The sequence below is a fragment of the Nomia melanderi genome, chromosome 12 (genome assembly GCF_051020985.1).
Source record: "Nomia melanderi isolate GNS246 chromosome 12, iyNomMela1, whole genome shotgun sequence".
Taxonomy (NCBI): Eukaryota; Metazoa; Arthropoda; class Insecta; order Hymenoptera; family Halictidae; genus Nomia; species Nomia melanderi.
Genome location: NC_135010.1, coordinates 15193216 through 15207519, shown reverse-complemented (window position 1 = coordinate 15207519; position 14304 = coordinate 15193216). Strand labels below are relative to the sequence as shown.

The 14304-nt window shown below is 55.1% G+C and overlaps 1 protein-coding gene across 7 annotated transcripts in view; it reads right to left on the bottom strand.

Moving 5' to 3' along the window:
• The window catches only part of LOC116433621 (uncharacterized), a 114423-nt gene that overhangs the window by 28499 nt on the left and 71620 nt on the right, over window positions 1-14304 (bottom strand). For 2 of the 7 annotated variants that reach the window (XM_076372485.1, XM_031991884.2), the window contains exon 2: window positions 3951-4498. The exons of the other annotated variants lie outside the window; for them this stretch is intronic. In XM_076372485.1, the coding sequence (XP_076228600.1) occupies window positions 3951-4118 (168 nt within the window). In that variant the 5' untranslated portion in view covers window positions 4119-4498. The remainder of the gene's footprint in view (window positions 1-3950; window positions 4499-14304) is intronic. 7 annotated transcript variants of the gene reach the window in all.

Below are 14304 nucleotides of genomic sequence, written 5' to 3'. Positions count from 1 at the left end.
TACGCGGCGAGCCTCGAGGATCCATTACGTCCGCGGGGTTGCCGGTGGAACCATCGGAATTGCGTCGGTGAACTCGAGCTGACCTCGGAATCAATATGCGCGAGATCATCGAGGCGATTCCGGCCGATGGGTCGGACGAGGGAAATCACGGGAGCGACGGCGCTCGATTCGTTATCCTTGTTAATGGTATCTCGTCCAGTTACAAGCGCGAGCTCGCCGGAGAAAAGAGCTGCGGAACTTCCTCTTTATCCCGAGGATTCGGAATTCGTTCGAAACAATGCTCCTCGTTCCCTTCTCGACGCGGATTCCAGTTAAAAATCCACTCTTTGACTAGACGAGAAAAGCCGTTCTCCCGTTCGATTCCGCGCCGAGTCGCGTTCCCTCCGGCAGAAACTACGCGCCGCGTGCTCCGTTGTTGCGTCACGGACTTGTATTAAATCCCTTCAAGCTCCGCGCGGCCCGCTTTGAATGGATCCGACCTCGGAGGGAGGTTTCCGCGAAAAAATCGCTCGCGCGAGACAAAAGAGCTTCGATTTTTCCGCGTTCGGCGCCGGGAACGATTCCGCGCGGCAACGACCGGGCTTCCCCCGCCCCGCCCGCCGGCGTTTCCTCTTATCTGTCGTCTACTCTGGACGTTCCGCGTTAAATCCTTTCGGGCTCGTTACGCTCCGCGGCGAATAATTTCTCGGCTGGTGAAATATCGTATTTTTCTGCGCCGGAAAGCCTGCGGCGCGCGCGGTGCGCCTGCGAGGCGACCGTGCCCGTTGTTTCAGGCTTCTCGGGAGATTGGAGGCGGCTAGATTGCGGCCGGTGAACTACTGCGCCGGGGAAAGCGCGGACAAGGGAAACACATTCGGAGGCAGTCGCCTCGAAAATTAGTTCGAGGCGAGCGCCGCGGGGACGGGCCATTCACGGGCTACGTAAACTTGCGGCTAGCTCGCCGCTCCGGCTCGAGCCGGGGCCGATATTTAACTCCGGATACTCGGGAATGGTTCGCGGCCCGCTCTCCCAGGAATTTTATCCGGGAAAAAATGCCCGATCCCTCGAAATCCGGCTCGCTGATAATTCCCCGGTGCTCCCGTTTCCTCGGTCGGAACGCGTGCGTTCCCATAACTCTGGGGCCGGAGCGCGAATTTCGGCTGTTTCTCGCGACATCCCGGTATTGCATTCCCCGCGACCACCTCGCCGCTTCGATTCGAAGCCCGATAATCGCTGGACGCGCGGATCGATCCGTCGATCCCGGCGAAAATCTACGAGCGTTCGAGGGGAGATTATTTCAGGCGAGCGACGCCTTTCCTCGGCGTTCGTAGACGCAAACTACGGAAAACGAGAGCAATTTGGGTCAATTATTCCGATTAACGGGGAACCAGAGACCCTGCGCGTACGCATCGAAACGGTTGTTGCGATCGCTGCACCCTTTAATTGAAACGTTTCGTTCCCAGTCGGTCCGCAATTAAAGGGTTTTCCCGAATTAGTCCAATTAATCCGGGGAATTGGAATACTCGCGTCACGGTCGGCTCGGAGGATCGCCGACTTCGCCGTAATCTGAGAAATTAGACGCGTCGGGGAAGGTTAACGACAAAACGCGCGTTAACCGGTGCGTTCCGATTACCCGGGGTCGCGAGAAAAACGCGCGGCAACTCGTAAAAGGTGTAAGAGATAGCGACCGTAAACGGAGAGACGTGTTATAATTCGCTGCCGCCGGAGTAACGTTAATAGACCCGTTAATGGATGATAAATACCAAGTCGGCGTTGATTGCCGGCGAGATATTCAATCAGTCGGGCGGATACCGCGAATGGAGCGAACACGCGGGACGTGCCTCGCGCTCAGACGATTTAAAATGGGATTATAGTCGCGGCATCTATTCGAACCGGGACTGGAATAGGATTACAGTCGCGGACTATCCTGTCCGATCGGATAATCCATATTGTAGAAGCTGCGGGAGTTTGTCTCGCGCGAGTTCCAGCTCGTTATCGGGCGACGTCCGTTCCGTCGCTCTTTTCCCATCCCCGAACAGTCATCTTAATTCTCCGATCGATCGCTCGTCGGTTTTCATTAGGCACTCGAGAGTTTCGATCGAAACTCGCGGGCAGTTTGCGCAAGCGATATCCACGATTACGTTTGTAACAGGTTCCCGGTATCTGCGACGGAATCGCGTGGCTATCGTCGGGCCAAGTTCGTCGGAGATGATGGACAGCATATTGATCTTTCCGATTTCGGGTCGGGTCACCGGGAAATTCTGCGACCAGCCACGGAACCTCGTTGCGGATCCTAAGCGAAGTCCCTTGGTCGCGGGGCGATAAAAATTTCACAAAGCAACGATCCCATTAATTCCCCGGAATAGACGTCGCCGAGGGAAACAAGCAATTTCTTCCAGCGAAATCGCTACAATACATATTCCCTTTGACGTTTGATATTTATATTCCAGACGCTCGACGATATTCCCGGCTACAAAGGTACGAAGAGCCGTGCCCGAAGCGCCTAAAGCTTTGTACGCGTGGCGTCAATTAAAGCGTCATCAAACGAATCCCGAAGAACCGAGATCGCTTTCGAAAAAGACTGAAAGCACGAGAACGGGCCCTGGCATCGCGAAATATGGAAATCGAAGGGGTAATTTTTCTCCATTTCGGGAATCGAGTTGAACATTCGCGTTCGTGGAAAGGAAAATGTAGTCGTTCGTTCGGCTCTGGAGACAGCGAATTCTACTTCCGCCGACGAACGCCGGTCCTTATCGGCGACGGAGGCAGCGTAATTGCGGACGAGAGTCGGACAAGGTAATTCCGTCGCGGTAATTAAGGGAATTCGTCGGCGACGGGAGAGGACGGTCTTCCGGGGCACGCGTAAATACCGGGAGAATTTCATCGAAATAATCCCGGCGGGGCAATCCCGGCTCCCGCGAACGTCTTACAAAGTTATCTCGCGACAGTTTAAGTGGCCGTAACTATTATTTACTCGGCGAACTGTTACGCGACGTAACCCGGCCGAGCTGTGACGCGCTTCTGGCCCCTCGTTTCGCGATCGTTCTATCGGGAATAACCAATGAGCCCGTGGGAGAGCTCGTCCTCCGAGTTCCGTCGCGTTCGGAACTGGTTCGAGCGACCGCGAAACGCGTCAGCCGAAAACACGTTTCCAAACGAAACGGCTCTTATCTTTCCTGGGAAATAAACGATTCGGCCGCAGGATGGTTCCATCTTTCGATCGGAACGACCGGCTCGCGAAAGCTCGCAGCTGTTCGCTCGAGTACGCTGACGCGCGAATTGAAATACGCACCCGTCGTGCACTAATTAGGGCGATTCGTCGGGGCAAAGTTTCCCTGCCCCGGGCGCGCTGACGTCGCGACGCGCGACCGTCGCGTGGTCGTTCCGAATTTTCCGCATAAAATTTGCGGGTGGTCCGGGATACAGCCCCGGGACACGGTGTTTCGTTGCACATAGATTTCGTCGAGCGACGATGTTTAGTCAACGTACCGGCCACTTGATTATCGAGCAGACCGGACGCGACTGCGGAACTTCGAATGTAGACTCGCTCGGCGCTCGTTGATTGGACGAGCGTCATCAAATAATATCGTATCACTGCGAACCTGCACTTCGTGTACAGCTCCGTCGCTCTCGTTCTCACGCACATACGTATTCTCCACTGTATTTTAATGAAGAAATTTACACTTCGAAGCGCAACATTGTTCTCGTCGCAGGTCGTTAATGTACTTTCAATTTCTCCCGCGTCGCAATCAACGCGCGGTTATCGCTTTCCGTAAAATAATTCTAACGCGTCAGCGGACGATTAATAGCGTTGAACGGTGCAAACAGCGCTGTAAATCTCCGTGGACGCGAGGGAAGTAGACGGTCCGCTGCTGCGACAGGGAGGGCGACAGGACGTCAGCGTTCGTTTTCACAGCCGCGGAGATTGTATGCGACGGGAACGCCGAAAAATAAAGGGGAGGTGGTCTTACCTCGTTGCCGAGCTTAGCGATCTCGTTGCATTCCGGCAGCTTGGCGGCCGCCTGCTTCTCCTTCACCGAGAGCAGCTTCGGCTTCTTCCTCGATCGGCCGTGACGGAGCTTCACCGTCACGGTCTTCGACTTGTTGAAGCTCTCCGCCGGATAGACGCACGCCAGCATCGTGCCGCGCGACGATTTCTCGCGAATATCCTGCGCCTCGATCGTGCCCGCGGGTTCCTCCCAAGAGAACACCACTACGCGGGGCCCGGCGGCGTGCCCGGCGTTTCCCGAAGCGCGGAATCGCGGCCGTCCCGCCGCGGTTCCATCGGCGGACTCGTTAATCCCGTCGGATTAATTAGGAACGCGCGAAACCGGCTCGGCTTTTTCGTCTCTCGCTTCTCCTCTTCCCTCTTTCCCTTTTTATTTCGTCCGTTTCCTCCTCTCTGCCACCGGACGTTAATTACCGGCGCCGCGCGGCTTCTTTTCGGTTCACAATCTTTCTCCGCGGGTTAACGGCTGGTTGACTCAGCGTGTCCAAAGGAGACGCGAGCGGTGTTTCTCTAAAATAAGGGACGGAACTAAAATGACGCGGTTATCCTCTGCGATGTCTTTCTCGACTGCGATCGATACGAGCGCTTCGTCGTTTGTCATTCGCTGGAAATACGCGGATCCTAAGCATGTTCTATGTTTGCTTCAGAGTATCGATGACAGGAGAACGTTACTCGCTTTCGAATCGAAAGAGAATTCAGGAGGAGAGGAAAGATTTTGCGCGAGTGGATACCGCGCTGAGAGCGACTATGCGGGAAATGCTCGCAGAGCAAGCTAGATCAAAGGGTTAAAGCGTCGCGAGAGTGGAGCAGAAGATCGGGAAGAGGAGCTCGGCGTTCGGGGATCGGCGAGAACGCGAGCACGGCTAATCGCGTCGTATCGAATCGAACCGAACGGTCCGCGATAATTAACGATTCGAGTCGCGCGTGCAATAATGCCGACGCGAGTCTGCTCGGATCGACGATCCACGGCGAACACAGTGTCCGGGAGTTGCGCCGGGATCCGCGTTATATTCCATTACGTGTGCCAATTAAAACGCGCCCGGTTCTTTCATCGTCTGCGACGCGACCGTTCCCCGCCCCATCGCGTTCGTTTCGCGTTCCTCTCCTCCGACGCCTGAAAACTGCGCGCCGTTTCCGCACGTATCGTCGCGAGATTGGCGAACTTATAGAGACCCACCCGGCGAGATCGAAAGGCTTTCGCGAGCTTCGCAGCCAATCGCCGGGATCATGGCGAAGCGAAGACTCAGCGTTGCACGTGAAACGAGCGCGGGATCTCGTGAAAATCCAATTTCGGGAGATACTCGAAGGATGCTCGAGCGATTCCATGGGTACCGGCGATACGAGTCTCGCTAACGATCGTCAAATCGGTCGCTCGTCGCGAGGGAAGCTGTTGCTTTCATTTTGAGCCCCGTCTATTGTCCGTAGACGCGAGATCTAGGTAAACGCGCCGGAGATTAAGAGGCACGGTGCTCGTTCTAGTCGAAACAGATGACTGGCGGAATATACTTAGGGGACGGCATCCTCTACGATAGAAGAGTCAATATAAACTACAGCTCGGAGTACGTCGTGCGCACCATGAGCTGTTATAGAGGACGAAATGATGGTAAGTATTGATGCCCGAACTTGCGAGCTCGCGGACTAACTACGCAAACGTTTCGTTATTGTACACTGAACTTCGTCAAAGGACCTAACGATGAACCGACTGTAACGATAAGACTCGTAATCCCTTATTCGTCGCGGAGTAATTAGGTTTCCCCGACGGTTCCACGCGCGATGAATCGGCTGAACGCCGGAGACAACGGCGATCGGCTGTGTCACCTCGTCCGCGACTCGACTAACGAGATCACCGAAAACTGCGCACTTTTACCGGCGGCCCCAGACCGGCTTTCGACGTCGCGGCTGAGCCTCGGAACGAACCCTGTTCCTCGCAATTATGCGTTCTTCATTGAATCGACGCGACCCGGGCAGAGAGAGCTTTCGAGGGATGGGGCCCCCGCGGCTCCCGCGCTGCTCTCCAGACGTTTGTTTTAAACCGAGATGAACCTCCGTCTCGAGCGGCGCTCTTTTGAACCGCGACGGCGGAGGATATCCGCGGAACAGCGGCACGGTACGTTTCACCGCATGAAAAATTTACGACGACCGTGCCCATGCTCGCGGACCGGAAACGCGGCGATATTCGCCAACGTTCGCCCTTCCCCGCGTCGACGGAGCTCTCGCTCGCGGCGAACGACGCTCGAGAGTCGACGTTTTCCGCTTTTCCGATCCTTAATCCCATCTCCGCTCATGAACGCGATCCGCTTTGAGGTTTCGCGGTTCAGCCCCCGATCTTTACGCGGATTATCGAGCGGATCGTTAACCTTTTGTAGAGGAGAATATATTAAAAGACTATTCGATGCTGTAGAATGAGGGAACCGCGTGCCGATCTCCTGCTATTTAGATAACTTAACATTTCAATGTTGCTTTCGACTTCGGATATAAATCCGACGAGGTTAATAAAGCTCCGTGGCTCGAGAGTCTCCGCCGTAATTGGGCAATCAGTATTCTCCGTTGATCCGATCCTCGATTCAGCTCGAGTTCGTTTGAAATCCATACGATTCCGGGCTGTACACCGGAGGATCAGTTCGGTATTTTTTTAAGGGGAGCGGGGGACTTGGCGGGAACGTAAGCATCGTTTATTAAGCGAGTGTATCCGAAATCGATAGAGGGACGGCGTGCGGGCGTGGGCGTCCGGCCGACGAGCGCCCGAAACGACGAGAATCGGAAACGATTAAGCGGGACTATCAATTGCCGTGCGGTACTCCAATAGCAAGTCGCCGCGACTACAGCCTTTTCTGCTGACCTATTGGATCCGTTAAGAAGATTTCGGGAAAAGTCGACGGATATCCTAGCCCGGCGATTAAGAGGATCTACACCACCCGTTGCTCGACGAGGCGAGTCGCGAGGGACGAAACGATTCGCGACACAGCTCTCCCAGACCGCGTCGGAGTCGACTCCGTTTCGGCGTTGGTTTCCAAGTGCTCCGTCATTCGGATCGGCGTCAACTATTTAGCTCAAAGCGAACGATCCAGCTTAAGTTCCACACGCGTCGTCGTTCCGACGAGGCTCGGGGTCGCGTGTAGCTACACGGGATTCGGGACGTTGCTTGAATATTCATCGACGGAATATGTTGGCGTCGCTGTAACGCGTCACGTCGGCGGCGCTCCGTCCGTTTATGTCCGACCGTAGCGCGCGGCTTCGAGACATTAGCGGAACACGCTTACGCGGAGCTTTCCACGACCGCGTCGTCAATCGCCGGAGAACGCGAAAGGATTTTTTGCCGAGGGAGAATAGAATCCTCGAGAGCTCCTCGCGATCGTTCCCCAGACGACGCGCGGTTTCCGGCCCCCAAATTGAATATTCCGGCGAGCGCTGCGAGTCGCTCCGCGCGCGCGTAATTCACCGCCATAGAAATGATAATTCGATGATATCCCGCGCGATTATTGTCCCCGGCGCGAACAATCGAACCGGCGACAGACTCGGCGGGCGAGGAGCGAATCACGCGTGCATCCCGACGCATCGTCGGAGCCGGTTTTTACGGTACGGCCGGTCGCGCGACCGAAAACCCGACGCGATACGAGAACGACCGGAGTTCCCGGCGAAATACGAGCATTAACGTCCACGAAAAATGACCGCTGTTTTAATCCGGGAGAGCTCTCTTATCCGCGGCTTCGCGGCTCCCCATTAATTCGGGTAATGGAGCCTCCGCTGCTATAAATTCGTACGCGAACGAAAAAAAAGAGCAGACCTCTGGACGGACAGAGAGAGAGAGAGAGAGAGGGAGGACGGAAAACCGTTCGTCGAAATAACGAAAAAACGCCACGGTAAAAAGCACTCGACGACACGACGGATAGGGACGGACGGAGGCAAACAGAATATTCGAACGAAGGGTGGAACGCGTGGCAGAAAATGCGTCGCGCCGCCCGGAAGATTTGTGGCCGTAAAATCGAGCGGACGAACGGACCCCAGGAATCGTCGACGGATAAATAGATCTGCGGTCGGAACGGGGTTACGGCTGGCCAGGGATCCGAGTTATCTTCGAGTCCGTCTCTGTCGCTCGGCCGAGTTCGCGTTGTACCTTTACCCGGACATCTCGAGATACCAATTGTATTACCCTCCTAGGATCAGCCGGCTCTCGAATCGGTTTTCCCGCGACCGCAACAAAAACCAGTCTAATTGGACCAGTTCGCGACGAGCACTCGAAACGGCGACCCGCCAACGTCCCTTTTCCGTTGTTTCCGCTACGGATGCCGCACGCCGATTACCGAGTCGGTGTATCGGAATTATTACGAGGTCCTCGTGAAATGTAAATCGGCGGGAAACCTCGCGAGACCTGGTCGATGACGCGTCGAGCGCCGCGACGAATACGTTCGCAGTTTATCCTCGACCCGCGGACCGTTTATGCGCCGCGACGCGTTCCGCGTTCGAGAAACGAATCTACAAGGTGGGACAAATAAAAGTTCCCTTCGAGAAGAAATGACTTCGAAAGGGATTACCGGCGGTGATGCAGGCCGGCCGTACATCTTTCCGCAGCTTTCCGCTGTGATAACAGCCACGGTATATACTCTTTATCGACGGCCCTATACCGTAACTTGTTTTTATAGCCCCCGCCGGATTTACTATCACTGTATCGTTACGTTCGATTTATACACTGTCAGCCACGGAAACGAGGAAATCGGAAGAGGAAAGCCGAGGGATCGGGCGGCCCGTCGATCGACACCGGACATTAAAGGAAGAGGTCGTTGCTTAAATAAGTAATTCCGAGTCGGGGATGCATCCCGCGCGAGAGAATGTCTCAAAGGCGGGCGTAATCGATCGCGGTTCGCCCCGGCGAGGAAATCCGAATCACGTTTCGAGGAAAAGAGGCCGCGCTCGAGATACACGCCGGCGAGTTCAACGACGAACGTGGGATGCGAGAAGGTGGCGCGTTTCCCCTTTGGGAATCGGATTAAAATTCAAACGGAGCAACGCGTTCGGGAATAGTAGCGGATAATTTGGTGTTTGATCGATGCTGATCTTTCGAGACCGGCATCGGCATGAATGAAACATTGTCATTCTAATTGAAACTCGGTAACGGCAGCCCACGCCGGCGTTCGCGCGGATAAACGAGGAAGCGCGAGGGCTCTTTCGAACAACTAATAAATAAGCGTTAATTCCTACAGGTCGTAACGGTCCACTTTCTCCAATTGCAGTGGAAGCTCGCGCCGCTGCGGCGTAAAGGCTAATGGGAAATGATCGTTGCGTCTTCATTAAACGCCGTTAAAGCGCACGGCGGCGAGCGGAACTGCCCGAACAATGGCCCTCGATTTTTACCGGCAACATTACCCTGCCTCCGGTAAGCCCCTAATCCCAGATGGTCCCCGGAGTGTCGTAAAAGGGAGAGAATCTCGCTTATCGCGCGCCAGTCCCAGACCCGGCCAACGATCGGGGGAGCGAAGGGCTTCGTTTCATTGGAAAGCAGAGCCTGCCTCAACCTTTCACGGCTCGCGGCCGCTTAAGCGAGTAACAGGCGGATGATGAATGCTCGGGTAGACGGGGATCGATGATACGACGATTTTTCTCGCCAGTCGGAAGCGTGCGTCGCCTCGGCGCCGAAACGAGCCTCCGCGCGATCTGAATCGGTAACGGGCTTCGCCGGGCATCGAAGTTCGGCCTTTACGCCTAGCTTCGCGAAGAGACTGCTTCGAGCGTCTCGATTCGCGGAATTATTGAAGAAGCGGAGCGAGAAACGGCCAGCGCCAGGGGAACCACCGGCTGAATCTTTGATCGCGCCCGTAGCGAACGCGAGCGCGCCGCTCTGGATATAATTCAGCGCGGCTATAAATTGTTTCCGAGCTATAAATCGGTGTTTCGCGAATCCCCTGTCCTTAACGGCGCGCAGGAAGCCGGGAGTAACAGGTAGCGTCCTTCGAAGGCAGCCTCGACCGCCCCATTTTCTCCTTTCCCGGGAGCGCGACTTCCGTTCCGCTCGCGTAATCCTCGATGGCCGAGACGGCGGTAAACGATTAACGAAACACGATGCTCGACGATCTCCGACTTCCCGGATGAAACGGGAGAACCAGTTGAACGGACGGCGTCGTCTGCCGTTCACCCTGTCCCCCGTCTTTTAATAGATTCCCGGCCGCGTTCCGCGTCGATGTTCGCGATCTGTATCGAGCGCGATTTCTTTGTAATACAAGAGAAACCGATTAACCGCTTCGCAGAGAAGCCCGCTCGGTATGACGGACGTTCGGTTTCGGATTCTCGTCGACAGAATCTTCTGGGATTCCGATGGAAGTCGAGTAAAGCTGGACAAGCGGTTCCGCCGAATGGAATCTCTCTATCGGTCGCCGTGTCTCGCGGCTAGATCTCTTAGGAACAATGTCGTTACTTCTAGAAGATGGAAGATTCTCGATCTTTACCTCTCGGCGAAGCGTCGACGAGTATCGCCGCGGATGACAGGCCTTCCAAGACGAATTATCACCGTTATTATCTTTGCTGAAACGTCGAAACGTCCGGACAATACGGAAAAATGGGACGGAACACTCGACGCGGCCATTGTTGAAGCGAATCTCGCTTCGAGGAGAGGAAAAATCGGTCCGCAGAGGTGGCCGGACCGAGGGGAAGTTCAGAGTGTCACCGATTGTGCCCGGGGAAGACGCGACGCAGGAAAAAATAGAGGACTCGCGTCCGAAGGTGGAGAGACTCGGGACAATGCCACGGGGGCGACGCAGCCTTTGTGTGTAAAACGATCGAGGTTTCGCGGTCCGACGTGGCCCGCTGCTCCGCCTCTTTTTATCTTCCGCGGCGCGATCGGGAACGGTTCGCCGGGTACCAGACGCGTCAGGTTCAAGGTTCCTCGCGTTGCATCTCTGAGTAGACGCGAGGAGAAAGCTACGGTCGATCATTCGCCTCGAAGCGAGACTGTCACCGCTGCAGCTGCAGGGTGGCCCGAACGACCGATTCCTAATGTTCCTTCGTTTATAGTCTCGATGAATGAATTAACCTCGGTCGGAGCTGAGAGCAACGGCGATACCGAAGGCAATTATTTCCCGAACACGCGTGTTTACGATCGTGATGTATGAATTCGGGGAAGAGAAGAGGGTAGATTGCCGATCAAAGCGGATTAGTCTCCAGCGGGAAAGAGGGTTGCTTCCGCGCCAGATCGAACGATTCCCTTTACGTTGCTATGTTCCGAAGTTTAATGGGTACACCGTAGACGGTACCGTATTGCGATCCCCGAACGGACGGCGAACAATAGACGAAGAAATGCAACCGTTCGACGGGGATCCTATCAAAATGTATTTCCTCTTTGCAGCTTATCTCCGTTACCGCGATAAAGAATAGAAGCCGGAGAAACGGCGGAGGAATCCGGAGATGAATTGCCGCGAAGTGAGTCAGCGAGAAATAGAGATAGCAGCGATACGGAGAACGTCTGACGGGATGCCATTATTTGGTGAGTGTTAGGCTTGGAAAGAGCGAAGAGGAACCACCTAGGGACCATCAGTTAGGGAACGCTGACAGTGCGTTATCGCCGAGATATCCCACATTTCGACTATTAAAAGAACATCGCTTGTCCTAGAATCACTTCCAGTTTATTTGAGACATCGCTTTTCGACTCTTCGACGACTCGAGCGACCGTCTAATATCGTTTAAGAGGAATCCTCGTAATACGTTCCCGTCTTCTTCGCCGGAAATAAGAGTGGAAGGTTCACGAGACGAGTCCGCGTCGTGATACAGCCGAACGAGTTACCCTGGAAATCGCATTTTTCACGGGGGCGGGCGCATATTCCTGCGAGCGGGAATAAAATAAAGCGGATACGTGTCGGTCGGGACGAGGAGGCGCGCATCTGCAAGGCGAGCACGCACCTGCACGCGAACACACTGTATCTTCCCGTGGAAAAGTTTGTCGCGAAGACTCCGGCAGCTCGGTGTGTTCGATTTTTTCGTTTGCTGTCCATTACCGTGACGTTTTTCGTTACGTGCGCGGGAAAGGCGAAGGTCCCGCTCGCGAAGTTCCCCGGGAACGTGCCCGCGCGACGCGAGGAACGCCGAGGGGTTCCCCGAAAGGACGGACGCGTTCGAGGGCGAAATTCGACCGGTCGCGACTATCGATCCCCGCCTTCCGCCGACCGTGTATTCCACTTTACTCGTCGCGTAAATGTCGCTGCGCCTGACAGACGGCGGGCGCAAAATTACCGGACTCTTTCGCTCCGCGAATCGAGCGCGGCGAATTATTTCCCCTCGCCGGGAAACGTTCGAGCGATCCCTCCCCGGCAGCCCCCCGCTTTTATCGGCGTTCCGTCGCTCGCTGTCTCTTCGGCGACAAAGGAACTGTGTACAGAAACGTAACGCGACGTTACGAGATCTCGTCCCTCCGCGCATCGTTCGTTCGTTTGTCGCGTTTTTCAAGGGTGGCTGAAGCTGAAGCGTAAGAAAGAATTCCGGTAACGAGATGATCGTTCCGAGGCACGTCAAAGACAAGTCGCGGAGGACACTTGTTCGACTTCGCGAGACGCGAGCTTTATTCGAGAAGACCGTTGTTTGGCGTTTCGTATTTCACTGCTCGCTTCCGCTACCATTTCATCGATTTCATCGGGAAACTGAAAGGCGGGAGCCGCGTTTCGTAAAGATTTTTCCTGCGCCGATTAATATGGATAACCGTACGCGCACGAATTTTCCGGAAACGTCTACACGCGCGCGGCTTCGGGCGTGAAAGGGTTGCAGCTCGTTAGAAAACGCGACGCGATCGATATTCTTTCGCGGGAAACGTTCGCTGGCATTCCGCGCGACTCGCCGACCGGATACAAAGCGGAGCGAGCGCGCGTTTTCCGCGGTAATAATCGAGAACCGAGGACCGATTGTTCGGAGACGGGACGTCGATCGACGCCTGGGTAAATAATGAACCGTCGTGTCGCGGCGCGCGGAGAACCACCAATACGGGCACCAGCGGGATTGAGTTTCAGCTCGGCTGTCGGTCCCTTCCGAGTCTTTCTTCCACCCTTCTTCGACAGCGACGTTTAGGAAACGAAGCTGTCCGACATCTCCCTCGAGCTCTCGCCGCGAGATCAATGACGGCTTCGTCGGAACATTCAGCCTCGATCAACTAACCGACTACGAGCGATTGATAACGCGGAAGAGTTTCCCCTGGAATGCCGGTGAAACTCCGAGGAAATCGCTTGACGCGTTAGCGCGTCGACTGTCGCGATGCTCGTCGATGATTCATAACGAGCCGTGCAACTACGGAACTGTATCGTTTCGATTTATCTCGTAAAATATTGACAATAATGGCAGCAACGCTCGTTTGCATCAAACATACGTGAATTATAATTCAGCAGTTGCGACTTTAATTGGTTTAATTTAATTCAATTCGGTATTCCGATTGTTCTAGTTCTCGTTGTAGGTAACAATTGACTTTCCGCCGTACACCGCGCACGGCACGCGTCAAAATCTACCGTAGCCGAAGGGTTAATGATGGAAACGAAAGAGATCGACGGACAGGGGATGGAGAATTGACCGTCCGCGGTTGGGACGGTGGTGTCGCGTTTGGAAAATCAGCGGTCGGGATTCCGATCGTGTAAAATACGCGTCGGAAAATACGTGTCCGCCCCTGGCGGCGGTATCGTAGAATTCGATTGTCCGTGACTGACGCAAATTCGAATCTCCGATGCCAGTAGCATCTCGCGCGCGCGCCGCGAGAGCCACCGCGGGTCATCAAAAATTTAGGTCGCCATGGAAGCGGACCATGAATTTCAGTCTGATTGGCAGCTGTTCCCTCTCGAAATGTTCTACAATTCAGCGGCCGCGGATAATAAAACACGCGAGAAGTGCTGTAGACGCGTACTCTAACAGGAACTGATCAAAGCGGCCCCGGCGGACCGATTCGGGAACCGAATCCGCGATTTTCGGTTACCGGGGTCGAGTGCTTTTCGTTCGGCTAAACACTCTCGACGAACATTTCACGCGTGCTCGCGGTACAGAGTCGAAACGCCGCTCCAATTTTTCGATGACCCCTCGTCGGATTAGTTTCTCGATTGCCTGCCCCCCGAGGGGCTCCGCGAATTCGATGCACGCCGGAGAGGAGGGGAGCGAGACGAATGGAGAACGTTGATGGAACGATTCGTACGGGAACGCGTAGACCACGGTCTAGAACGGTGTTCCGCGTGGGAGGACGAGAGAGGCGGCTGAAACCGATCCCGTACAGAAGCTCCGATTAACGAGCAGCCGTTTATAGGTCTACATCGGCGAACATCGCGGATACCGTTACTGAAATCCGGAGCTGGTATTCTTCTCCTGCCAGA